Genomic DNA, 25,465 nt, shown 5'->3' with positions numbered 1-25,465 from the left:
AGCAACAATTTTTCTCTATAAGAATCTTCGTTATAAATTATCTTCTCTTTAACAAAGGAATGTCGAGTATCGAACGGACAAAGCTGCTTTTCTCTCTGCTGTTTATTAAATTTCTTTGATATCCAGTACTCCCCTTGGAAAGAGCAGCAGCTTCGAGGCTAGAGAACGTCGCTGCAGCTTCGGATAAAACTCCACGAGACACAAATTGCGATGAAAAGAAATTTCAGCAGAAATCTCTACGTGTATAGAAAATAAGATCAGAAAATTAGTATGGAGCACTGGATGTCATTCTTGTCGTAGACAAAAAGACTTAAAGGAGTCCGAGAGTGACCAAATTACGATTAAAAATGAGATTGTATAAAATTCTGGTTGAAGAAAGAGCAAAGGGAGAGAGAGAGAGAGAGAGAGGATATGGTACTATTTCATTTGCAAAAATAAAAGCTTTCGCCTATAGACGTACAAAGCGAAATTTCCTGAAAATAAAAATTAGCCATTGAATAGAAAAATCGCTGAAGGATAAGAATATCCGAAAAAAGATTAAGATTTTGAAAGATGAATCACTATATATATCAAACCAGATTTAAATAATATCAGAGAGTGAGAAAATTAAAAGAAAGGAATAAGATAATAAGAGTGTGCGCGGTTGAAGAAAGAGCCTGAAAGAGAGAGAGAGAGAGAGAGAGAGAGAGAGAGAGAAGGTGATACTATCTCATTTGGAAAAGTGGAGAGGCTTTTGCTGTAGACGTAGAGCGCGCGACTTCCGCTTGCTCGTCGCGTTATAAAAAGCAGGTTAGCTATTGAATTAAAAGGGCGGTGGGGAATAAGATGGAGTGGAAAAAGAGAGAAGGAAGCTTTACCTGTAAAGGGTGAAAATTTTCTCTCTCTCCCTTTATTTTTATTTTCGTTGCTCCAGCAGCCCCTCTAAGTTGGTCGGGGTTCGAGGATCCCGCCATCCGGCTCACCGGTCCGTGCTCACCAGCCATAAAAATAAAATTTCAATAAATCTCGGACAGAGAGTAGCTAGTGGGGCTCGTGGAGAGGGCGGGCTACTCTCTCATTGGAGGGTCGGCTTCCCGATGGTTACCGCCTACCGCAAACGCACACACACACATTTATACACACGGAGAAGAGAAACTCTGTCTCTCCTCTCCACTCTTCGCAGCAAACACCCACACACGCGTGGTAGTAGTACGTAACAGTAGTAGTATAGTAACATACCCATATGGACAACCCTCTTCCATCCACGAACCAGCTTCCTTTCCCTCGTGTCTGCTTCGTCTCTCCACTCACCTTTTTCTACTTACCATCATCGATACATTCCCCATGCAAAATCTACATTAACATATATATATATATATATATATATATATATGAAAAAACCGTAGATCGGTACAAAAATTTCTCCTACAAAAAAATCAATTAGATTAAAATATTTTTAATAGTGCAAAATATAAAAGAGGGTAGCTGTACATCGTCGATAATATTATTGGAGAAAGGAAGGAAACGAGCGAAAGAGGAAAGAAAGAAAGAAAGAAGGAAAGAAGGACAGTGCGAGCGTGGATTTAATATCACGCCCACAATGTGCGGGAGAATCGAGGGGGGGGCTGTGTTGGGGGGTCGGTTGCGGGGGCGTCGAAACGCCAGGGAGAAGATGGGAGGAGGACGATGGAAGGAGGCCCGGGGTGGGGAGGATGTACATGGCAGCCGAGCAGTCCGCTGTTTGCCTTCCTCAGGCACGGTACGTCGCCGCCGTACCTCGCTCGAAACGCCGAGAGAAGAATACACGCAACGAACCAAAGATCCCTGTATCGTGACACAAAGTTAAGAGGGTGAGAGTAGTGCGCACTGTGTATAGTATACGTGCCGCGTAATCCGAACTGCGTCCGCCACCTTCGACACACGCGGATTTTTCTGCCTTCTTCTGTGCAGACACACGAACCACCTCCACCGAACGAGGCATGCTCAACAACATTTCCACCGGTGCTTCTGTACACGGTCTAACTGGTGAGTTTCTTTCCATCTCAACTTGCTTCTTTTTATTTTATACATTTTTTTTATTATTATTCGCCGTGATATAATTGGATTCTCTGAGATTCTTGTGGTCCAGTCGTGAGAATAGAAATTGCAGAGTGACTGAATTTTGCTTCGAGTATAGAACGTTCTTTCATGGTAATATGGAGAGAGAGAGAGAGAGAGAGAGAGAGAGAAAAGGCGAAGAGTAACTCCTGCAGCGCGGTTGAACGTTGTGGAGTACTCGAGATGCTTCGCCATTTGTTTTATCAGCTTGCAAGGCCATTCGTCGACTGTTCTGCTATTAATTAGCGAGCTTCGGTGATGTAAGCTTGCAAGGAATATTTATATATATAGGGGCGTGAAAGAGTATATTCTGTCATTTCGGAAACTACGTCGAAATTCGCAAAGGTGTTACACGGCCGATTATATACGATAATTAAGGGGATTTATTGCAAAGTTTCGGAGGTACGATAAAACATTGATATTTTGTTTAGAATTTATCGAACGCTTCGCTGTATAACCGTTTCTTATCGAAGATATACACCGCGCACTCGAGTGGACGAACGTTCGAAACTCGAGAGAAAGAATGAACGTTACGACGATCAAGGAAATTTATGGGCGATACGAGATAATTTTATCAAATCCGTCGGTTGCAAAAGCAAAGATCGACGAGATTACATCGTGCGGCCCAATTATTACCGCGAGACCAAATTTCTAAACTCGCGCTATCTCGAATCATCCAGACGATTTTATCTTTGTCCCAAACTCTTTATCGTATTTCGTGAGAACCACACAGAGAGTATACGTATATATACCTATATGTATATAGAGCAAGGAGAAAAGTGCAGCTGGAAAATTACGAGAAATAAGATTATTTTGGAAAAAGTGTGATTTTGCAGGATTTATATCGAAGAAAATTGTGGGAAAATGGTAGAAAATTGGAGAGGTTAACACGTGCTGCACGCGTCATCGCTTCCCTTTCTCACACTCCTAAGGAAAGCGCTTCTCGAGTTTGATGACCTTAATTACCTCAACACTGATTACATTAGGCGAGAAGTTAAGGAACGATTTAGCGAATTAGAATGCAACCGTGCGACTATACGAAGCTCCGAGTCTCGTCAGGCAAACACACTCGATCCCAACCTACTCAATCTTCAACTTGGATTCGTTTACATGCATCCACGCACCATTCGATCCACTAGTTTCTCTCATTATAATTCTGCAAACAATTTTCATCGTTATTCTCTTTTAATGCCATATAAGAATTTTCCATTATAAACAAACCATTTTCACTCCCATTATTTCCAGTTGAGAAAAACTAATAACCGAGAATAATTAACTCGAGTATACACAGGAAAGTTTGAAAATTACAAAATTAATAAATATAAAGTGCATGGAAATAGTCAATAATTTCCTTAAGGAATAAAATATAGTAGTCGAGGTTTTTGGTCGTGATTGCTGGGTGAGATTGGACTTGAAATGTTTAACGTATTGATATATATATAGAAAGAGAGAGAGAGAGACGTTGAATAATAATGAAGGATACCGATTGGAATTGGATGGTTCGTCTCCTCTCCCCCCTCTCTCTCGTCACGAGGCAGTCGATCTTTACGTTGCATTGGATCGCGCGCGAGTGTGTTGCATTTTGATGAAGCTTTAATGCACCGAGATAATGCGTATTTGTATCGTAGAATGACACCCACGCAGATACGTCCATCAAAAGATTCATGGCTGGCAATTTGATTTATGAATATGATTCTTGACGCTCCGTCGCGTCGCGTCGCGTCGCGTCGCTACCGTCGCAGCCAACGGCCGCGTTTGCCCGTCTGTCAATCTCTCCGCTTGGCGAACGTCGATCATATGCACTCGGCTTAACATTTTTTCTATTATTCCCCGGAGATTGGCGCGCCAAACCTTTCAGAACCCACGACTGACGTCCCCCGCCAGACTAATCAATTAACGATCCTTCGCCTCGAAATAATTATAGACGCACAACGCGATCCTCTTACAACTTTTAACGCGTTATCGATGCAACGCGGATGGAATATATCCCGTATCGGTCGCGCCCTCGTTAATTGCATTTTCCAGATTTCGCGAAAGCTCCGAGACCTTGACATAACTTTACGATTCGCTTTTAAGAATATTTTACAACTTTACGCGTTATTACCGGGTTTTCGGTAGATTCGTGGATTTGGACCAACAATGTTTTAATTATTTTTTCAACGTTTCGCGAAAGTCTTGCAATGTTAAGATAGGTTTGTAAATTAATTGTAGAGACCACGTTCTTACAACTTAATTCTTATTACCGATGACTTTGTTTGAAATATTTGAAAATTTCTGGAAACCTCTCCACAACATTCCAATAGACTCGCAAAATTACTCGATTCTTGCTGGAAATAATTACGGACACTCAAAATTCCTCTCGCAAGTTAACTCTCGTGTCACCTTTATCCCGACCCATGCAGCGATGTCAATGATGCTGCATCTCCCTTAACGTGCTTAAACGAATGATCGTTGCACGGCGGAAATAATGACAGACACTCGAGAAGATTCCTCTCGAAAGTAAACTTTTGTATCCACGGAACCCACGGCAACAGCACCGTTACCTCCCTAATTTCATTTGAGCCTCGATAATCCGGTCGGTTAAAGCAGGATCAAGCAATCATTTGCAGCGTGAACAAAAAGACCAGCGCGCGCACGGGGCCCCTACGCGTTTAATTAAACCGCGAAACGACGTTTTCCCGGCTGAAAACTTTTCCACTTTGTGCTTTCGTCGAGAACATCAAAGGGATTCACCGAAAATCGTGTGGGATCCCGGAGCTCAGCGGGACGTTTAATAAAATCGGTATAAAGTCATCAGGACTCGTAAAAATAAAAGCCGAATGAAGACCGGTCGTAAAGTTCATTCATGGCGGTTTGCTTCATTGAGCCGCGCGCGCGCAGGGACGATCGTCGAGCGTGCAGCTGCACTGCCGGATAAACCCGACTTCTTCTACGTCGCGCAGAAACTTTGTTGCAAATTTTCCTCCTGCAATTTCTTCCGCGGGAAAAGCGTGCGCTACAATCTGCGTGCTCGCGCTGAGGCTTTGGGATGACGTCATAGCCACTGGAGTGTGCGATAGAGAAATATAAATGTAAAGTGAACGCAAAGCCGTGCGCGGCATGTGGCTCTTCTTCGCGATGCAAAAACTTTGTTGCCATCTTTTCGCCAATGGAGAAATATAATTTTTCAAAGAGTCGGCCAAAAGCGCGAGGCTCTTGCTCGCTCGATCTTTGGGATGAGGTCATCGTTACCGTTGGAGTGTCTGTGTGTGTGTGTGTGTGTGTGGGAGAGAGAAAATGTAGATGGACATAGAAAGGGAAAAAAATTTAGGATGTTGGTGTTGGGTTTGGGTGTGTGTGTGTGTGGGTGCGGTCACGCGGGCGTGTTTCGTCTCTCTCTCTCTCTCTCTCTCTCTCTCTCGTGCCCGAAGCACACATGTGTTTGCTCGGATAGAAGCCGGAGGCCGGTGACGATTCTCACACCTTGCTGCTAATTGATACGTACGCCCCTCGCCACCAGTCCGTCAGCTTCTGCTCCTATACAAATTTAAACTACATCGAGTCGAAGCCGAAACCGAGGAACGCGCGAAACACAAACTTAAAGATTCCCGAAAGGATCGAAGGATGGGACGAGTTTTGCTTAATGTAAATAAAACATTGCTCTCTCTCTCTCTCTCTCTCTTTATTTATCGTTTATCATTATTGTTATGAAAGAGAAGGATTGCACGAAAGCTAAAGATGTTTCTATTTTAAAGGTGCGAAGGATCTACATGCGCAGGATCTGAAGCGACACGAAAAATTGGACGGGGTCCTCGGTGTGAATTTGGGCAGTGGATTGTCCGCCGGTGGTGGTCTTTCGTTGCATCAGGAGCTAATCATGACCATGCCGGGAACAGGTGAGCCAAGCAGATCATCAAAAAATTTCCAATCGATCCAGCTCAGAGATTCCGACTTCCTTCGTAAGTCAGACTCACTCGGAGCTTTCCTCTAAAGTTTTTTTCTATAATTTTCCTCGAATTTTCCGACTCGTGCGCCTCCTACTAATTACAGGGCCCTCTCCCTCCCCCCTGCCCCTCACTCGGACACATCGCACACACCAAAATGATCCTCCGAGTGTACAATTGAAACGATTAAAATCGTGTGCGGAGGGCCGTTAACTAATTAATGCAAGTAGATAATCGAGTTGCCGAAATTAGAACTGGGCTAACGAATAATGGATTATCGAAAAGGCGTGGAGAAAAGGGGGTGAACCTTGCGCGATGAACCGTTGGTGGAAAGGAGGAGGAGGGGGGAGTAGGGGAGTTTAATAAAATCATGGAAATCTATAGAGAGGGACGTAGGAAGATTAAGAGGAAAAATATGAGTTTACGTGCATGCGAATTTGTGCTTTTGTAGATATCACTCGGCATGCTTTTTTTTCTTTCTTTCTTTCTTTCTATATATATATATATATATATATATATACTACTCTACAGTAATACTGTGATTACTTAACGTACATGTATATATATATATATATATATATATAGAGACGTTTCGTTTGAACATCAGAGCCTGGGGTGGGTATTGATAAAAGCTGTTTGCAGGTACCATAAGTTACGATCATCCCGTATTTCCAGGAGGCGCGGCGTCGATAGGCCAAGGCGACGACAAGCCAGCTAAGCAGAAGCGACATAGGACGCGTTTCACACCGGCGCAATTAGCCGAGCTAGAAAGATGCTTTGGTAAAACTCATTATCCAGACATCTTCCTGAGGGAGGAAATTGCCGTTAGAATCGGTCTGACCGAGAGTCGAGTTCAGGTATGATATATGTGTGTGTGTGTGTGCATGGGACTCTATTAACTTTTTCATCAATTTTCTTCGACTTTCCCTTCGCGAGTGGCGTGTATATATATAGTGTAATTCGCGCGTCATCGAGCGAGTTAATCACCGACTGCCTGGAGAGAACCGTCCCGCAATCAATTGCACCGGCCTATCGTGGCTTTTGGGATTAAAGTGAAACTTGGAGATGCGGCTAAGCCCCGGGCCCTCCCGTCTCGCGTAACATGCCTTTGGTAGATACGTTTGTCTGCTTCGAGCAACCTACAAAGTTTCAAACCTTGCAATTCTCCATTCTAAATGTGTTGCTAAAATTTGGTAAATTATTGTTTTACTCAGACTAATCTTGCTTCTTTTTTTTTTTGAGGGAAGGAACACGTGGATGACAGTGGCTTAATTCGTTAGGATTAACTCTGTTTTACGAAACGTATATAGGATTGGTAGCTCCGATTGATCGATTAAAATATCCAGAAAACTTTTTTGACTCGTGTTGGAAAAATTTTTTAAAACGATCATTTTCCTACTGGGATCATAATTGCGATCTTGAAGATGTAGAGTAAGAATGGTTTCTCGCATATTAGATTGTGTAAAAATTAAGAAAACATCATGTGTGTGTGTGTGTGTGTGTTGACCAATGACAGTGGTTTGATATATATAGGATGAAAGCTGTTGGTGATAAGCCACGAGAAAGTAACCGGTGCCGTGTTAGCCTTGGATAGCCGTTTGAGAGAGCTTTTTTTAAGTCTTCGGGGCACGTCGAGAAAAACGGAGCTAATAGAAATTCATGAAAATTTTATTCGCAACTTGGAAGCGTCAGTCAAGCGGGACGTCGTGCTGCATATCAAGCAGTCATATCTCTCCCTCCCTCCCCTTCACCCTCGGCAGCTCGCGGAAAAAGCGTAGCTTGTTGAATACGCTGGCCGGAGTAGCTCGACTGACGTATCTCAACCGCATTTTTTGCTTCCACCTGAAACTAATCGGACAGCCCGGAGTCCACTCGCAACGTTATTTTAATATAGCGGGATAAGTCTACTTTTATTTCAAGCGGAATATCCCTTATAAAACGTTATTATTTTAACCCCCATGCACCACGAACACCAGTCGACAAATTCATTAAGAAATTTTCACTCGATTAATAGTTTCCCATTCTGTATTTTTCAGTTTGACGAACCAACGATTCTCCATTCCCTTCCATATACGTTGTATCCACGTTGGATTTTTATTAGCTTCCAGGTATAGAAATAAGATAGAGAGAGAGAGAGAGAGAGAGAGAGAGACGAGTTTAAGAAGAGACAAAGTTATAAAATTGATTCGAATCGCTCGCGTTGAGTTGGTTAAGAAATTTTCACTCGATCAACAATTGTCCTATTCTGTATTATTCATTCGAAACAAACAAAACAACGATATTATCCACTCGTTCCACGCGTTATATCCACGTTGAAATTTGTTCAGTACCAAAGTAAAAAGGCGGAAAAAGAGAAGTAGAAAAGTTTAAGAAGAGATAAAGATATAAAAGAGTGCGTTGAGCATAGGCGTTGGATTTGGTTTGAAGATAAAAAGAAGGGAGAGTTTTCTCGCTCGATTTCTTGGCTCAAGTGAATGAGAGGGAGAGAGAGAGAGAGAGAGAGAGTTTCGGGGGACCTTGACTCGGTACATCCACCCTGTCGTAGCTCTGAGAGAGGATGGAAATATAGGTAGGCAGGAAAGATTTGGCTGGTGCAGGTTGTGCAGAGGATAGATAGAGGAGGGGTTGTGGGGTGAGGGCGAAGATTATGCTTTTGGCAAGGGGAAAATGGAGAGAGGGACTTTGTGTCTGTGCGTGCTATATATATATATATATATGACTATATCCCTCTCTCTCTCCGTACTGCCGCGTAAGGGTAAACAAAGAAAGAGAGAATAAAGCGAGGGTGGAGCAGCAGGGTGGCTAATTGAAAGAGGTTTTCCGCGAGGTGGGCAGGAGGGTAGACATCAGAGCGAACGAAGCGTTTCCAAGGAAACCCGGCGCGGTGTGCACTCGCGTGGAGAGGGCCTCAGCCACGGCCACCAATGGGGCTGCGAGAGAAAGGCGCCGGCGCTCAGCGCTGCGTAGCTATCGAGCGTCGCTATATCAAAGATTTCTTGACTTGCCATGGCGGATCTGCCGACGCTGCCGTCGTCCTTTTCCTGCTACTCCCCCCTTCTCCACAAAACTCTCTCTCTCTCTCTCTCTCTCTCTCTCTCTCTCGCTCGCACCACGGCTATCTATTCACCTGGATTTAAACGCAAACTTATACTCCCCTCCCCCCTCTTGAAATATTTCCAAAGCTAGTCAATACCTTTCAATATTACAATACACTGTTTTTTCAACACTCCCTAATTGCTACTCCGGATCTCTCTCTAGAAATATATCGATAAATCCAGATGGGATTTTCCAACGGAGTCATTTGCGAAGAAATAAAAGCGGGGACCGTGTGCCATGTTAGCTCGGCAAATAATACAACGGTACACCGATTCGTAATAATTAATAATAGCATCCGAAAAGAGATGTAATTGCTGCTCCATCGATAATTGTTTGTCAATTAGCCGGCGTTACGAGACCGAGTGCGTCTGCGCACTGACAACGCTTTAAAGTGGTTTGCGAGAGTGGTCATTATTTTTGCCGCTGGCCGCCAGCTTGAAATTTTTAATCGCCTCGTATCCCGTGCAATGATCGCGCACTGATGGAAAAATCAGTTTAACCTTATAATGTTAATTCTCTTAAGCTGATCGGTGCACCGTTCTTCCTCGCTCGTTCGATCGATCCGTCAAAAACATATACCGTAGTCCTCTACAAGGTTTACAGCGAGTTGTTGCCATCTTTTCAGATATCTTAGAAATCGCGCTATACTTTGCATAATTTAATAAATCAATCTTGTACTGGCCTTTTAAGCCATTTGCAAGAAATTTCTAAATTTTCTTCTCCATTGTACAATTGAGAGTTGTCTGTTGAAAAAATCACACGAACGTTATTTCCTCTCTTATAATTTCTGCAAAACCGACAAACACCCTTCTTCCTGAACCATATCCGATAAATCGATCAAAAAACATCCACAATCCACGGTCCACGGTGAAATCTCAACATCCTTCGGATACCTTGCAAGTCGTGCCTATAAAAATTAAATAATGTCAATGAAACTTGCAGGATACACTTTAGACAGTGGAATAAACAAATGATATTGTTTTTTTAAGCCGCTTGCACGAAATTCCTCTCGATTGAACGAGATGAAATAATGAAGAGCCGTCGACTTTTCAGCTGAAAAATGCCCGGGGCCGTTCACTTTATTTAATTATTGCTAATGGATTTAATGGATTCCACGTTGGGTCGGCCTTTATTATTTATCGTCGGGAAAAAAAAAGCTTCCATCGCGAACTCTTTACCCCAGAAAAAATGCGCCGGTCCAAAGAAAGCGACCGAGGTAAATGCGAGAATGAATAGTTGATATTTTGGGTAATATAGTGAAGAGGGAGGGGGGGGGGGGGGAGAGGAAAATTGTAAATCGAGGAAAAGCTGCATGGCATTTGCAGGATCAGGAAATGGACGATGGTTCGAGATATATAGATAAATAAAGTGCAAGATATCGAGAGTGAGAGAGGGAGTGAGAGAGAGAGAGAGAGCCTGGGGGGTCAATGGCTTTTTTTCTGCGCTCGATACCGTTTTAGAACGAACAGCGAGTATTTCTTACCGTCAATCAATTCTGGGATATATTAATTCTCCGCGCTCTCTCGATGCTTGAAATAAAGCTCGATCGCTCGGTTATCCGCGAGAGCTCGTCGAGGCGAAAGCTTTTTTCAGCCGGACATTCATTACAAAGCCGACAGTTTATTTCAGGAGGCTGGTGGCCATTGGCGCTCCACGCTTTTAATTACGCCGATATTAATCCGCCCAGGAGACATTTTGCGCCGGAGTTGGCTGAGCGTTTCGCACCGAACGACGCAAGCTTTATTATAGAGCGTACCTAGCGCATCGGCCGATTCAAATTTAAGCGTAATGAAGAGCCGATTAAAATTGCAATCGTTCGCGAAATAGAAGAGAGAGAGAGAGAGAGAGAGGGGGGCATAGAGCAGCAGCGTGGCGGGCCAGTTAACATCTGCTAACGGCCATTTAACTTAACTGCTTCGGGTAACTGCTCGTTCCTAGGCTGAAAGGGCCCTTTCGATTGCTACTATCGCAAATTTTATGCTTCGCAAAACCCTCTCTCTCTCTCTCTCTCTCTCTCTCTCTCTCTCTCTCTCTCTCTCTCTCTCGCTCTCTCGCCCTTCAAAATTCTGCGCTACAACAGTTTTACATTATATATATAGGAATTCATGTTTGATGAATTACGCGAGAATCAGGAGAAAACTGTCTGGAAGCAACGGGATTTAATGGACTAGTGTGATGCATGGCTGTAATGCTTCCATGTGCGTGTGGCTTGAATAAAAGAAGCTAAAAGTCACATATGTCGGGGGAGAAGGATGGCCAAGGATATAGCGAGGCTTGCCACCGAGCCGTACGCTGCTTGTGGGCAAAGTATTGCTTTCAAAGTATCCCTTGGGAGCAGAAGCGACGACGATGCCATTCGACTGTCCTCTGGGACAAACAAGTGACTGCACTGGGGCTAAATGTACAGTTCGTTATTGCCCTGGCCCGCGAGCACCCAACTCCGAAATGCTCTTTTCCTCTCTTCTCCTTTTTTCCTTTCTTTTTGTTTATTTCCACCTCTCTCTCTCTCTCTCTTAGTATCAAACCAATTTTCTCATTCGGCACATGCTCCTAAAAAATTGTATTTTAATTATTCTTCGTTTTCTTTTGTTTGAGAATTTTTGTTTTTGGTTATTGAGTATTTTCTTTCGTTTTATATATACGGTTTTTGTACCTTGTTATATACTCGCACATTCAATTATCTATGAAATTTCTGATCTCGAATATTACAATCATTCCCCAAACTCTTTTCCATAGAAATCTGCTCTTGGGAAAATCCCTGCTATTCCTTGGAACTTTTTTAAATGGCAGAATGCAGTGCGTTGGGTATATATTGAATTAGTGGAAAAGCACCCTGCGACTGGTACCAAGTCCTCCTCGTTTCTTTTCCATCGCACCAATAACGCATACTCCATTTTTGTGCAAGCCAAGATTTATACGCCGCAAATCGATATTTGTATATAATGGAGTTATCGTCGGTCCTAACTCCCGTAAGCCAATAAAGCATTGCTGCATGGCGAGTGTGAGCCAAAGTATTGGCTGAAATAAAAAAAAAAGGGTGAAAAAATAAAGGGCAGAGAAAAATCGATCGGAACAGTTTGTAATCGTAATTTTTCCGTGAAAATTAAAAGAACGCCATTGGTAGGGGCCGGGTCACCATGAACGGGGAAATTTTGAAGCGTCGAACGTTTAATTGACAGCGGTGAACGTGAGAGAAATAGTAGTGTGGGTGCATGTGATTCAGTCGATCGCAAAAATATATGCAAACGTTAAATCATCATAAATGCAATCGAGTGTAACGTCCGCTACAAGCAATTTTAGCATTTCTATATACGCGACAACACAAAAATTGTCATTTCCCTTTTGGACGCAGTTTTATTTAGGCGTTGCTACAAAATATACCACGTACCACCAGCTTTGCGTCCTATAAAATTGATACGCAAAATTGTGCAGTAATTTTTACGCTATTGCACATATAGTAAAATTTACAATTAAAAAGAGATTCTCGATTATTTTAGCTGGACGCTGCTCGTTCGAAGACTTTGAATTCTTTCCTTCTCCAATTTTTTTCTTATTCGATAAAATCGTGTTTTTTCTTCCTTCTTTCCGGTGTTTAGATTTTTCTTGGGGGAAGATTGAGAAAGAGGCGCTGTGTGGGGGATGTGTCGGATCGCGGAATAGTCGAATGGCAGGAAGGAGAGTTTTATCGTTTTGAAGGACAATAGGGAGGCCGAGAGCGAAGCGGGAAGATTCAGCGCCTCTGCTATGCAGCAGACTATGCATTTTAAGGGAGGGCTGATTTTTAATGCCGTATAAATATGCATAGACCACGATATTAGCTCTTACGTGTCGCTGGGCAAAAAATATAATATATAGGGTCCGCGTAGTTTCGCCTGGACCCAACAAACTTTTCCTCGCAATCCAAACCAGACGATAGATTCCACACCTTCGTCTCCTGCACTCTGGTGAAAAAGCTTTATCGTCGCTCCAGCAAGATTTTCCAGAGTCGATTAACGTCGATTGAAAATTGTTAGAGAAGCAGCGAAGAAAATTTATCTAATAGATATGCTGGATAAACAAGTTCTACTGTACACCTGTACTGTTAAACGCAGTATCCTTTATGCACATTGTTTGATTGTGTCGTTATAGGAGATGACGAATCTGAAATTCTTGTTGTAGAGGAGTACAACGTTTACTGGTTCTCCAGTGGACTGGTCCAAAGTTGTTTAACGTTGAGTCAGAGTCGATTCTGAGCTGAAAAACAAAAAATAATTGTTGAGTATAGGTGCAGGGCAAACAGTTTCCAGAGTACATTTGCGCGAGAGAGCGGTATCCCTTCATGCATATTTCTTGCGTTGCGAGTGGGATGGAGCTATGGTTGAAAAGGGAAAGGGTATGGGGGTGGAGGGAAAGAGAAAAGCATCCTCGTGTAAGGGCGACGTGACAGCAGGAGTATATATACGTATAACGGTAGCATTTGGGGCTCTCGATGGATAAACTGTGTCGCCGCGATGACCCCAGGGAATGTCATCTAAAGCCCATTTCGTTATGATATTTCTCTCCTTGAATAATTTCACAGTGAAGAATTTTAACGATGAATTCGACGCCGAATCGTCCCCCTTCGCTTTATTAATTTTTCATTTTAATTGTCCCCTTCTCTCTCACGCGCTGACTCCTTTTGTCAAGCATTTATATAAATGTATATCTTCCAATCCGACGTGTCAAATCCCATCGTTTCCCGCGTGAAAATATTCTATTTGTACTAACAATTTTACACACACGCACACACTGATGGAATTTTTTTACCAGACAATAATCTTGTATTATTTTATAACTTGTATAATGCAAATGTACATCAGACTCTAGATATTATTTGTGGAGCAGTTTGTGCTCAATGCGAGGGAGTCTCTTCGCTTTCGAATTAATCGAGAAATGGTTTAAGGTCGACACTTGCGTGGTTCTTTTCAATTTAAACGCACTTTTTCCCCGGCGAATCTAATTTTTCTGCCGTGCATAAGTCAGCCCACGGAAGAATGTTGCAGCTTAGGCGAACCAACAGGTAAATCCAGTTGTAGCAGCAATTCGAGCTAATTTCACGACGGGTCTCCTAAGCCGACGATATTGCACCTGTGAAATAATAATAAAGTATAAATGGATCAAGTTTACAGCCACATCGTGTATACGTATGTAAGAACGGTGCCAGATGCATTTTATCGGCAGTTCCACGCGCAACTATCCTCTTTACGAGATTTTTCCACCTGAGAACCTCCCCCCTCCCCCCTCCCTCAGACTCTACCCATGCAAAGCAATCTTGTGTATCAGACTTCTGATTTTATCCTCTCTCCCTCTCTTCCCACTTTTCAGTCAAACTTCAATTTAAAAAAAATAACCCAAATCTCTCGAAAAACCCAACAATAATAATCGGCTTATTTCATTCGTGTTTCAACCGAGATTTTAAGTTAAACTGATTACCGGCTTAATTAAAGTGAAATATCAACGTTCGTTTTGTCGATTTTGGATTAATCTTGCATTTCCGTTAAACGATGAATGATAAAGCAGCCTTTAATGCATCGGGATTATAAGTGATTCATTAAACTTTTATTACAGGACTTTCCCGGGCTATTTTCCATATTCTCCGATGCATTAAATTTCAAATCGAATTTTCACCCAGCAAAATTATGATATGGATGAAAAATCGATTCGCGTGGTGGACTTTGCGCGAAATTTCGCGAGCCACTGTGCATCGGATGGTCGAGGGATATGAACCACCGTAAGAATCGCGGTATATGGTATGGTTAATATTGAAGAGATAGAGGGCGGGGGGGGGGGGGAGGGAGGGAGAGAGGGAGAAAGAGCGCGCGCGAGAGCAAATGAGAGAAGAAGGTGATCTTTAGCGTGGTTTAATTTAGGGGACGGGACGTAATCTGTTGGCCGGGTAGAATGTGCAACGGGTATAACAGTGTGTTAGACGTGGTGGTGCCTGGCTAATGCGTCTTTTCACCCTCGGACAGTGCGGAGGCCCCACCACCGTCATCAATCAGGCTTCGATTCGCGTCCCGCAAAACTTATCTAGTATTTATTTTCATTAAACTCACCAATACCCTGGCACCCTTCGTACTGATGAACCAATAATTTACCAGAAACAAAAATTCCACTATCCTCGTTATCCAAAAATATCCCTAGCCTCGCACTCATATTATGCATGGGACTGTGCTCAAACCGACAGAGCAACATTATAGCAGTGTACGTATATATGTATGTATACACACCTTCAGCGTTGTCCATGTGTACGTTTTATCATTTTCGACCAAATTTTCCCCTATATTTATATATAGAGAGTTAGAAATTCTCGTTTGACCGACATTGCTGCACGTATCGCGACATGGTTGATCGCGATACATCCGTGTAGCGTAACGTTCCTTAAAATTCAATCGGACGATTGTTCGGTGAATATAGGATTCTCCGATTTATCAGAGAATCAGTCCCTTTTGAATTTTGATCGCGCAGATTTGGAGGAACGACAAGATTTTGCCGGATAACGATAAAGAATAGTGCTTCCGTGCGATCTCCTCTGGTGGAGAGAAAGGTTATCCGGTTTTCTGACGATTCGAGGCGTTTCTCGGCGAGCGTAGTGTTTGAACTATTCTTCAATAGCGTGCTGAAAGCTACTTCTATATATCTTGGGGTCTTGGGCAGATCCCGCCGCTTGCCTTGATGGCGAGCTCAATTTATATCAGCGCCTGCTGAAACCCCCTTTACGAGCTCTCGCAGCCCCCTCGCATCCCCTCGAGCCCTTCAGCCTCCTCCACCACCATCTTCGTCGCCACCATCGCATAACCTCGTTTCGCCTAGCTCCAACCACTCCAATCCAATGATCCTGCAAGAAAATTTAAGAAACGTTGCACGTTACTCATTTTCAAAATAAAAATCTCTATCCATTTATATCTATTGTTTCCAGCTGTAACGATATATATATATATATATATATATATATATATATAGACAGTGGTTATATAACAATGACGATGATGATGACGAAAGAAAGGAAGTTAAAAAGTTCCAGGTGTTTCGAAAGGAAACAGCCGGCACGCACGCGCCAGCCAGAGGCTAGCAGTGATTGATCAATTTTTAAAAAGCAATGTTCCTAATTGAACCGAACCTACGCTGGCCGAGGAGGGTCGTCGTTATTCCAACGATAGAAGCCTTAGTCACGAAAGGTGTGTTCGCTTCCAATATACATATACATATATACATACACGTTTGCAGAGTACGTATATCTTTGTACGAACGATCGACCCACTGCGATGCTTATTTTTTTCCACCTTTATACCCTTCTAATGGCTTGTCAATAATTCTGAATCTTCCCCCCCCCCCTTCCCCTCATTCATGGTATCCCTTTTACCGAAGACCGCTGCATCCCTTCATACACGGTACAATATCGTCATTAAAGCGAGAAGACACCACTCCGTGTCAACAACCGCAAGAATCCGCAGCCTAATAAAGAACAATATATGGAAATCTCTTGAATATTCAGCATTCCTGAAATCCATTTTCACCAGCTGTCACTTGCCATCGGTATCTATTATTCCAAAATTTATCCTTTATCGATCCATTTACGACTGTGTAGTTTAATATTCGATGCTCGGGTCTCTTAGAGGTCCTAGATTCCATACGTGGCTGCAAAAAAAAATAAAAAAAAAGAAAGAGAGAGAATTAATATGTAAACGTATTTTGCAAACTAAGTGGATTATTTTGACAATGATGTGTGCAGGTTGGGTAGCTTATCGGATGGAATGAGATTTATTAGTGGATGGATTGTGCGAAGCAGTTCGATTCTAGAGTTTGGGACGAGGGATTTCTTCGGATTTTTTTAAGAAGCTTTTGGTATACGTGTAGCGATTGGAAGATTCCGCAGGCTCCCGATGATGCTGGAATGCCATCCAGGTGGCTCTGCTATCTCGTACCAGAAGTAATTAGAGTCCGGTGGCGATAATCAGCGGAAGTTGCACGTTTGGAGCTTCTGAAAAAGCTTCTGTATCGTGTTTGCGCTCCGCGTCACGAATTATCCATGGGCTTTTAGTTCCAGTTGTAGCGTGAAATCGGTTGAACCACACCCACCGTACCGAACGTCCCCGACGCTATCCCGATCCAATGCCAAGACACGTCCAAGCGTCACTGCGAATAGTCTCTATTCTCTTATTGCTATTAAATTTCCTCCTTTCCCACTTTTCTTTGAACAAACCAATGGGTTTAGGATCGATAATTAGTATTATATATATATATATATATATGTAATTATATACCGCAGCGAACCTCAGGCTTTTTAGGGGAACTGGATGTTTTCGCTAAAAGCTGTTAATGGAAATACAAGGCAACTCCTTTTGATACGATCTTGCTAGGCGGTGGCACGTTTTAAGCTCCTAATGCAACGTAGATAAACTCCTGTAAGCACATAAACTGTAAATAACGTTTTCACTCACCTGGCTTCTAGAAAAACTTTCGTGTTTATACGCGTTAATAGAGATAGATAAACGAGAGATTTATAAAGCTTCCGGACGCAATTGGAAATAGTAAAATATTACATGTGAAAAAAGGAGTAATTTTGAGCAGTGAGAAGTCTGGCGAAATCGCTAGGTTCGAATTCCGTTGGCGTACCGTATTCCTTTCTCATTGCAGTTGCGTCCAGACGCTCGCGAATAGCGCAATGTTGGATTTTTGGTTATATTTTAACGTATAGCATAACCTCCAGAAATGGGCAAGGTGAACGCGTACGTGCGATATTTTACGAGGATACACCGTATATACCTTTGGAGAGGAAGGAGTACACTGGAGCATGTAAATCCCATATATCCAATTAGATTCGTATAATCCCTGCGCTCTAGCAAACAGTACCGTGCGCACCATCCAGCTCTTCGCATTAATCGTTCCTATCTTTCCCACATTCTCGCTCGCGTTCGTAAACCTCACCGATTTAGTTTTTCAGTGAAAGTCCTCTGCTCGCGAGACACATAATTTAATAATCGAACGTGTAGGTTATTTATATACGAAGGTGGAGTCGTAGAAACTCTGCAGGGTAAAGCGAGTAATCGTTGGCTAGCCGTAATAACGCTGTAATGCTGGAGTACTAATTTATGGTCGCATATGAGATGGTGCTGTGTACGAGGCACACACGGAGCAAATAGGGCAAACACAGGCAGTGTGGAGAGAGAGAGAGAGAGAGAGGGAGACGGGGGGTTTGGGCTTGTGGATATATATCGGAGAACACAGAGATGGGCTTTGCATGCGATATCAATAAATCAAGTCCCCGAGACCTCTGGCAGCTTAGGGGGCAACTACGTGGCCAGAATCAACAGCTCATAACGCCGGCTAATAGCTACCCGCGCGGTAGGGTCGAAGATATTGTCCTAACGCCCAGGGACATCTTACCGTTCCTTGCTAAGGGGGGAGGGAGAAAAAATTACTCCCACCACCACCACACGGAGGCTAAATCACACCACTGCTATACACAAAGGGTGCGGTGCAAAGTCAAAAGTCCATATCGCAACGATCAATGCTACTCGCGCCGCGCAGCCTGTATATTAATCTATAACCCAACCTCCCATCGGAGCCCCCCCCCCCCCGTTTAACCGGAGGAACTGATGAGAGGCGCTCTCTTCTCTCGTTCGCAGGTGTGGTTCCAAAATAGACGAGCCAAGTGGAAGAAGCGCAAGAAAACGACCAACGTTTTCCGATCGCCAGGATCTTTGCTACCTTCGCACAGTCTGCCACACTTTGGACCGATGAGCCCCGATCTTTGCGGCGCTGCTGGAATGTTTCATACCCCCGCCGAGAGATGGAGCATGGGTACAGGTCGGATATCGATATCACCTTTCGTTTCCGAACGCGACGCTACGTGTAAGGAATTTCGGATGAATCTGTCCCGCTCTTTCTCTCCTCTGGAACTCGTTGATTTTTCAAAGATCCTTGTGTTATAGTTGATTTGGCAAATTTTCAGGTCTCGGACAGTTGACGCAGGGAGGAATGGGCATGGGTGGTTTTGGACAACTCGGCCAGCAACCCACGGGAAGCCTCGGCTCTAGTCTGGCATTGAGCAACGCGGGCCTGCCTATCAGCAGTCCCTCTCAAACCGTTTATCAAGCCAGTTACGGACTGAATTCCCTCGGTAAGTCGAACCGCACCGTAAATCCTCCTCTCCCTCCCTCTCTCCCCCTCCAAGACAGTAAACCTTCGTGACTCGTTTGATTTACTTTTCTCCATATCGCACGTTTGGAACAGGCCGGAGAATCGTCGAAAGAGAGAAAAGGAGAGCGCATTTGTCTCGCGGCCGGTTAAAAATCCGTGAAGAAGGCGCTGAATTTTTCAGCGAACTTGAAGAGCGCGAGGCTCTCCTTGATGATCGTTATATACAAAAGTTTGTGTCGAAAACGATCGGCAAATATGGGCCTTTCGGCCCCGCAGTCGTTAAACGTTACGGTGCATTATCGTCCAAGTGGTTATGTACCGCTGCACGTAAGGAATTTGAGACAGAAACATAGAACCCAACCTCTTGCTTGTTTACGCGGACAAACTTCGAAGCAGGACTCGCACCTAGGTGCGAGATCTTTCGCTGTGTATTTACCATAGCATCTCGATGCAAGCAACCTGTATTATGCTTTGCCTTCTGCTCGTGGACACGCCTTCTTTTACCCCGTCCAAAAAGATCCGCTTAACAGTCTCTTTCGTTCCTCTAATCGCCGCGCCCTTTCCATTCGATGGAAAGTCCTGCATCGACTTCAATATAATTAACCATTTCCATTGAACTCTCCCGTCGATTGCTCGCTCCCCGAAAGAACCGTTGCAGCGTGTTCGAGTGCATAATAGAAAAAATCAGTCTAATTTTGCAGTATTGCGATCAGATTGGGACGGGATTGCTTTGAGAATATGTTGTGTTACATGTATGATGAGCTTTTATTAATAGGAGTGTATGTATATATATATGTATATGTATATATACACTGTGTAGAGAGTTGCAGACCGGGGCTAGAGGGTGCCCTTCGAGTTTGCAGTCGTTAATCGATCCATACTGTGCGAAAGCTCCTCTCCAGTGTAGCTGAACGTAGCACAGTTTCGGGTTAGGTTAGTATTGTCGACCAGGCGACGTATCGCGCCTGCTCATAAGCGAGCAGCAGCAGCCGCGTACGGATAAAGACCAACGGCGCAACACCTATTCTCGTTTTCGTGTGTGTTGAGCGACTCTGCTCGCGCGCTCGTATATACCTGCACACAGCGACGGGGGGGGGGGGGGGCGCAGCACGGCACGTAACGCGTCTACAGCCTGTTAATTAGCGTGCATTATCGCCGGGGCTGCGTAGCTTGAAAAATCGGCTTACTACGAACAGTAGAGCTACCGACGCGTTTCTCAACTCAATCCTGTGCGCCAGGCTAGCCACCGTGCCGAGCCACGCAGTCAGCGCCGACGAGAACAAAACCAACTTTCAACTGCCACGGCCCCCCCCCCCCCCCACCCTCTTACCGCTTCCAGCCATCTCGTTCTAAATATTCGCTGCCTCGCTCTTTTTTTTTTTCTCTCATTATGCAATCTCTCATCCCTGTAATTATATAAACTCGTGTATATATATATATATATATATATGACTGCGGATGTAAAAATATTTCCAAATGACCGTAGAACGGAATCTCGTTATAAACTCATCCGGCGTTGCTCGATGACGATTAACATCGTTTTTTAAGGTAATCGCGACGGATCGTGGGAGAATTATCAAGTTTTATAAGGCAATTTTGCTGCTTCGTCTCTTGTTACGCTACTGGTAAGAGCGATTTTTAACTCTACTCTCCTCCCCCCCCCCCCTCCACGTATCTCTTCCGTCCCCTATATATATAGTCTCGTGTAAACTATCGCAAAGCAGTCTCTATAAGGTGTGAATTAACACTCCTTAAAATGCCCCAAGTATCGACTAGCAACTCGGACAAACACGAGGAAAGAAGAAAAAAAGACGATAAAGAAGGAGGAGGAGGAGGAGGAGGAGGGTTAAAAAGAAATCTTCGATATGTTAATTGCGGGTGAGATATTTCTTCGACAAATTTGCTCTACGCTCTTTTTCTCTTTGTTCATTTTTATACTGGCTCGAAGCGAGTCTTAACCGACGCATTCGTGAGAAAAAAACTCGAGTATGTATTGCTCTCCCTTTCCTATACTATTTCGTTAAGTGCTTTTTGGGAAGCTCTCGAGGTTGGTTTAACGTTCGGTATATATATATACAATATAGAAAACAGCGTGTATCTCTTCTCCTCTCGGCCTGAGATTATCTATTTCGTTGTAAAAGCTTTTGAGAGAGATCCGCCGACAGGTGTGTGTGTGTGGTACGACGCGAGACTTTAGCTACCAGGCGTTTTACTCGCCGGCATCTCGCAAAAGGATTGTTTCTCCGTGTTTCATAAGAAGAGAAGCGACGACGGCCCGAAAGCCCACCAACGTGGCTATCTTGTCGGGGAAGAGAGAAAAGAGGAAAAAGAAGAAGAAAAAAAGACTTTACGATGTGGCCTGAGCTAGCCTCAGGCGCGAGGCTACCGACGAGATTCATCATGCATTTCCACGTAGAGCCGCGAATACGCATCCCACCGAACGGCTCCTACCTGCCTCGTCCTTTCGACACCTTCTCCCTGTCCCTTTTGGAGGAGTGAGAAAAAAAGAAGAAAATAAAGAAGCTTTCCTCTCCCGAGTTGCGCACGTTTCCTTGATAATAACGCGAGGTATACCTATAATTTCAGGTGGAGTGCACGTGTCGGCGTCCCGAGGCTCGCCACCGGTCGGTTCGTCCCTGGGAGTTCAAGGAGGAGGTGCTGGTGGTGGCGGTGGCGGTGGGGGTGGGGGTGGTGGGGGCGGCGGCGGTGGTAGCGGCAGCAGCGGCAGCGGGGGCGGTGGGGGAGGATTGGGCTCAGGACTGAACTGCGGTGGGCAGGGCTCACCCGGTGCGACTTCCGGTAGCGGAAGCGGCGCTGGGGCACCGGGAGGAGGGAGCGGTGGTGGAGGTGGCAGCGTCTCCTGCGTCGGCGGCGACGTTAACGCAGCGGAGGCATCGGACTGGAGAGGCGCCCATAGCATCGCTGCTCTCAGACGCCGGGCATCCGACGCCTCCCAACAGTACAGCCCGCAACCTCCACCACCTCCCGGACCACCCCAATACGCTCACGATATGGAGTACAGCTCAGTTTACTGATCGACATCGACCATCGCTCAGCACCCGACTTATGCTCTGCCGATTCGCAACTCTACCTTTATCGTAGACTCTGCTTAGACAACAACACCGTCTAGCTCTAAGCATTTCGCTGTTTCTCGCGGTGTCGACCCGTCGAGAAGCGAGAGAGGCTGAGGATCGCGAGGAGCCGGAGGACGATCACAGCCTCTGCTTTCTTATGCTTCCAATGACTATCGACTCTTTCGACCTATATAGACTCAGTCTGCTGACCTCATATAGACCAGATCCAAAGACGATCCATCCTTGTACGATTTCCACCGTTGGATAACGAGGAAAACTGTCCAATCGCAATTTCCTCCTTCGTATTATCCTTTTCCCCGCAAGATAACACCGTGTACCACGAAACACCACATTCTTCTGTGTTTCTCGGCACGATCTCTTGCGATTCTCCTGTTGTCGTGTTTACGTTTGCGCTCGTCATTATTTATATGCTCCATTTTCATGGCAGGCTTCGAGTTTTCCGCCGAGAGTGTGCTGAGACGCCAGAGGGAGACACGGGAGTCTCTGGTTATTTCCTTTATCTCGAATGTAACCTGAGAAGTGGATTTTTTTTGATAATCTGCGAATCTCGATGGCTCGTTGCGATGACAATACTTGGGATAGTCCTGCTTTAGAAAAGGTGGCATATTCTCAGGAGAGAACACGAGAGGGAGCGAGAGTAAATGTACGTATATGTGTGTATGAGGGAGAGAGAGAGAGAGAGAGAGAGAGAGAGAGAGATAGAAGAGACATGAAAACTTTGGTCGAGAAATAATGGACTTCCGTTTATACGTTTAGTCAGCGATGCAGTTATAATCACACTTATCGCAATAATAGATACGATGTTAATTAAGCATTATTTAACTAAAGTCTTAGAACAATTATAGCATTCGGCTGCTAGTTAATGAGTATTTAGCTTCGTTTTAACAATTACGCCGTAGCGTTTGAATGAATTACTTTCATAAATAAATGAGTAAATAAATAAATATAAATAGATAGTATATATAAAAATATATATATATATTATAAATATTTATGAGATAAAGAGAGTCCATTGTTTGGAGAGACAAGTTTAGGGATAAAACGAGATACGAGATTGAGAGTCGCGCGCGCGCGATAATAATATGTAAACGAGAAAAAAGTATACGACAAGTTATCCTAGTGCTATACGGGGGCATTGTAAATAGAGGCAATGAAAAATTCTTTATATAGGCATGGCAGTTATTACTCTAATTATATTCTTAAATATCATCATCGTCATCGTCGTCGTCGTCGTCGCTGATCATTACCATCGAGTATTATTATTATTATCGCACGATTTATAAGAAATTAGAGATCTTAATTCGTATATGTGACACGTCTTCTTTACCGACTGCCTTAAAAACTTTTTTATCAAAGCGAATGAGTTATTGCACGCACATTGGTTCTTGGAGTGAGAGGAGTGCAAGGGTGTTGGTACGCGTGATAAGAGGTTCATTCTTTTCTATTTCTGCACTGTTACACTGGTGTGATAAGCAAGCTATATAGAGAATAAGAAGAATTTTATTTGGAAAAATTGTTCGTGCCGCTTTAACCATGCAGCGATAGAAAATCGAAAAGTCCTTTTATTTACGATAGAGAAAATATACCGGATTAATTTATTCGAATTATTTATAACGTGCCTATACGAGACGAGCGCAGAATTTTCAAGTGTGTTTTCGACGACTTCTTGGAAATGCGACAGAGTCGACTCTCCGCCGCGTGGCAGACGAGCGAGTCTGTATCCAGGAAGAATGCATATATTTTGTTTTGATCTTATACAATGATATTCGCTTTATGGCAATAATTTGTTTACGAGGAAGAATATTGGACAGGGGGAGAGAGAACTCGTGTGGTACGTAAATAAAAGATAGCGGAGCACAGCCCTTTTCTCTCGCGTTATATTCCTAAGCTAATCTTCTAGAAAGCTATAATTCCTATAGTTCCGTTGTTGTCATCGAGTCGTAAGTTTTGTAAATAAAGTAACACGTCTCTACTAACGATACATATACGTCATTGCATTATAAAAGTACGTGAGAGAAACCCGGAGAGAGCACGCGCGCACTTGGACATTGTGATATTACGTAGGTGTATGTGTGCGTGGGTGTGTGCATGTGTGAGTGTGTGTGTGTGTGTGTGTGTGTGTGTGGTTTTTCTTTCTCGGCAGCAACAACACCCCTAATACGATATATCACAAGAAAATCGCGAATGGCAACCAAGGTCGTCGATTATTCTAGTTACGAATTTACGGTAGTATATTAGGTAAATTTAATGGTAGCGTAAAAATTTAACGATAGGCAGTCGTCAGTGTATTATTACGAACGTATACGATTTTTAATGTACAAAAAAACATAGATACGAATTTATCCTTTCGCCATATTTTCTCGTCTCACTGAAGTGGCGTCAAGTTAGTAGAATAAAAGATGAACGATTGGAGCAGCGTCAAATTCAAACTGTGGAAGCTATCACGAAGCTGAGAATACCTACGCTGAAGGGAATATTTGCAATACCCGTTCGATCGAATTGATTCAGCCACTATAGCGCGAACGAGAGCATCGAGACCGGCATCACGCGCACGGTGCGTCCAAGGAGCGACGACAGCGACGTATTGCGTGATTTCGGCCTCTCGTCCGCAGTTTATAAAAACACTTTTTTATTTCTTATTTTTATCTCTCAAAATTCCTATGTTATACGATTGGCAGAAATGTGTTGTACATATATATATATATTTTTCCTGGATTTGTTTACATTTCGAACGGGTCTCGCGTCATTTTTCAACTTTTTTTTGAAATTCAAGTTAATGGCTATAATGAACTTAACGGGAGCGGAGAAACGACTGACGTTGTATTTCCGCTCCACTGGAAAAAATCATTATCAACAATGGATTTCGTGATAAATAGACAAATTTTAATTTTCATCGTTGTATAGTTGTGTATAGAGGTCAAGTAAGTGTGTAAAATAAATCATTATCAGAATATTAAGTATTCTTTGCGTCATCGATCCTTTATACCTGATCTATGCATTAGCACTTAGATTTTTAACATTGAAAATGTGTATATCCTTCTTTTTTTCTTTAAAGATGTACAAATATACAAACACTCATTTTTATTGAAAATATACATTTTTGTACACCTATGT

At 43.6% G+C, this 25,465-nt stretch overlaps 1 protein-coding gene across 1 annotated transcript; it reads left to right on the top strand.

Annotated features, from left to right (window-relative positions):
• The first annotated feature begins 1,736 nt into the window (after positions 1-1,736).
• LOC136783117 (homeobox protein orthopedia-like) lies at positions 1,737-25,358 on the top strand. Its single transcript, XM_066742978.1, has 7 exons — positions 1,737-2,004; positions 5,811-5,951; positions 6,675-6,856; positions 18,743-18,923; positions 19,069-19,236; positions 21,843-21,888; positions 21,976-25,358. The coding sequence occupies exons 1-7, from the start codon at positions 1,959-1,961 to the stop codon at positions 22,289-22,291; spliced, it is 1,080 nt and encodes a 359-aa protein (XP_066599075.1). The 5' UTR covers positions 1,737-1,958; the 3' UTR covers positions 22,292-25,358.
• The last annotated feature ends 107 nt before the right edge of the window (positions 25,359-25,465 follow it).

Source organism: Prorops nasuta, unplaced genomic scaffold (genome assembly GCF_024137725.1).
Source record: "Prorops nasuta isolate Cenicafe-Biocafe unplaced genomic scaffold, Cenicafe_Pnas_1.2 PNAS00032, whole genome shotgun sequence".
Lineage (NCBI taxonomy): Eukaryota > Metazoa > Arthropoda > Insecta > Hymenoptera > Bethylidae > Prorops > Prorops nasuta.
The sequence above is the reverse complement of the archived record's forward strand: the minus strand, read 5'-3'. Positions and strand labels throughout refer to the sequence as shown.

Excerpts from the sequence above, each read along its gene's own strand:
- LOC136783117 (XM_066742978.1), top strand. The coding sequence starts at position 1,959 with ATGCTCAACAACATTTCCACCGGTGCTTCTGTACACGGTCTAACTG. Across the intron at positions 5,952-6,674 it reads CATGACCATGCCGGGAACAG|GAGGCGCGGCGTCGATAGGC; the intron begins GTGAGCCAAGCA and ends CCGTATTTCCAG. Across the intron at positions 19,237-21,842 it reads TTACGGACTGAATTCCCTCG|GTGGAGTGCACGTGTCGGCG; the intron begins GTAAGTCGAACC and ends CTATAATTTCAG.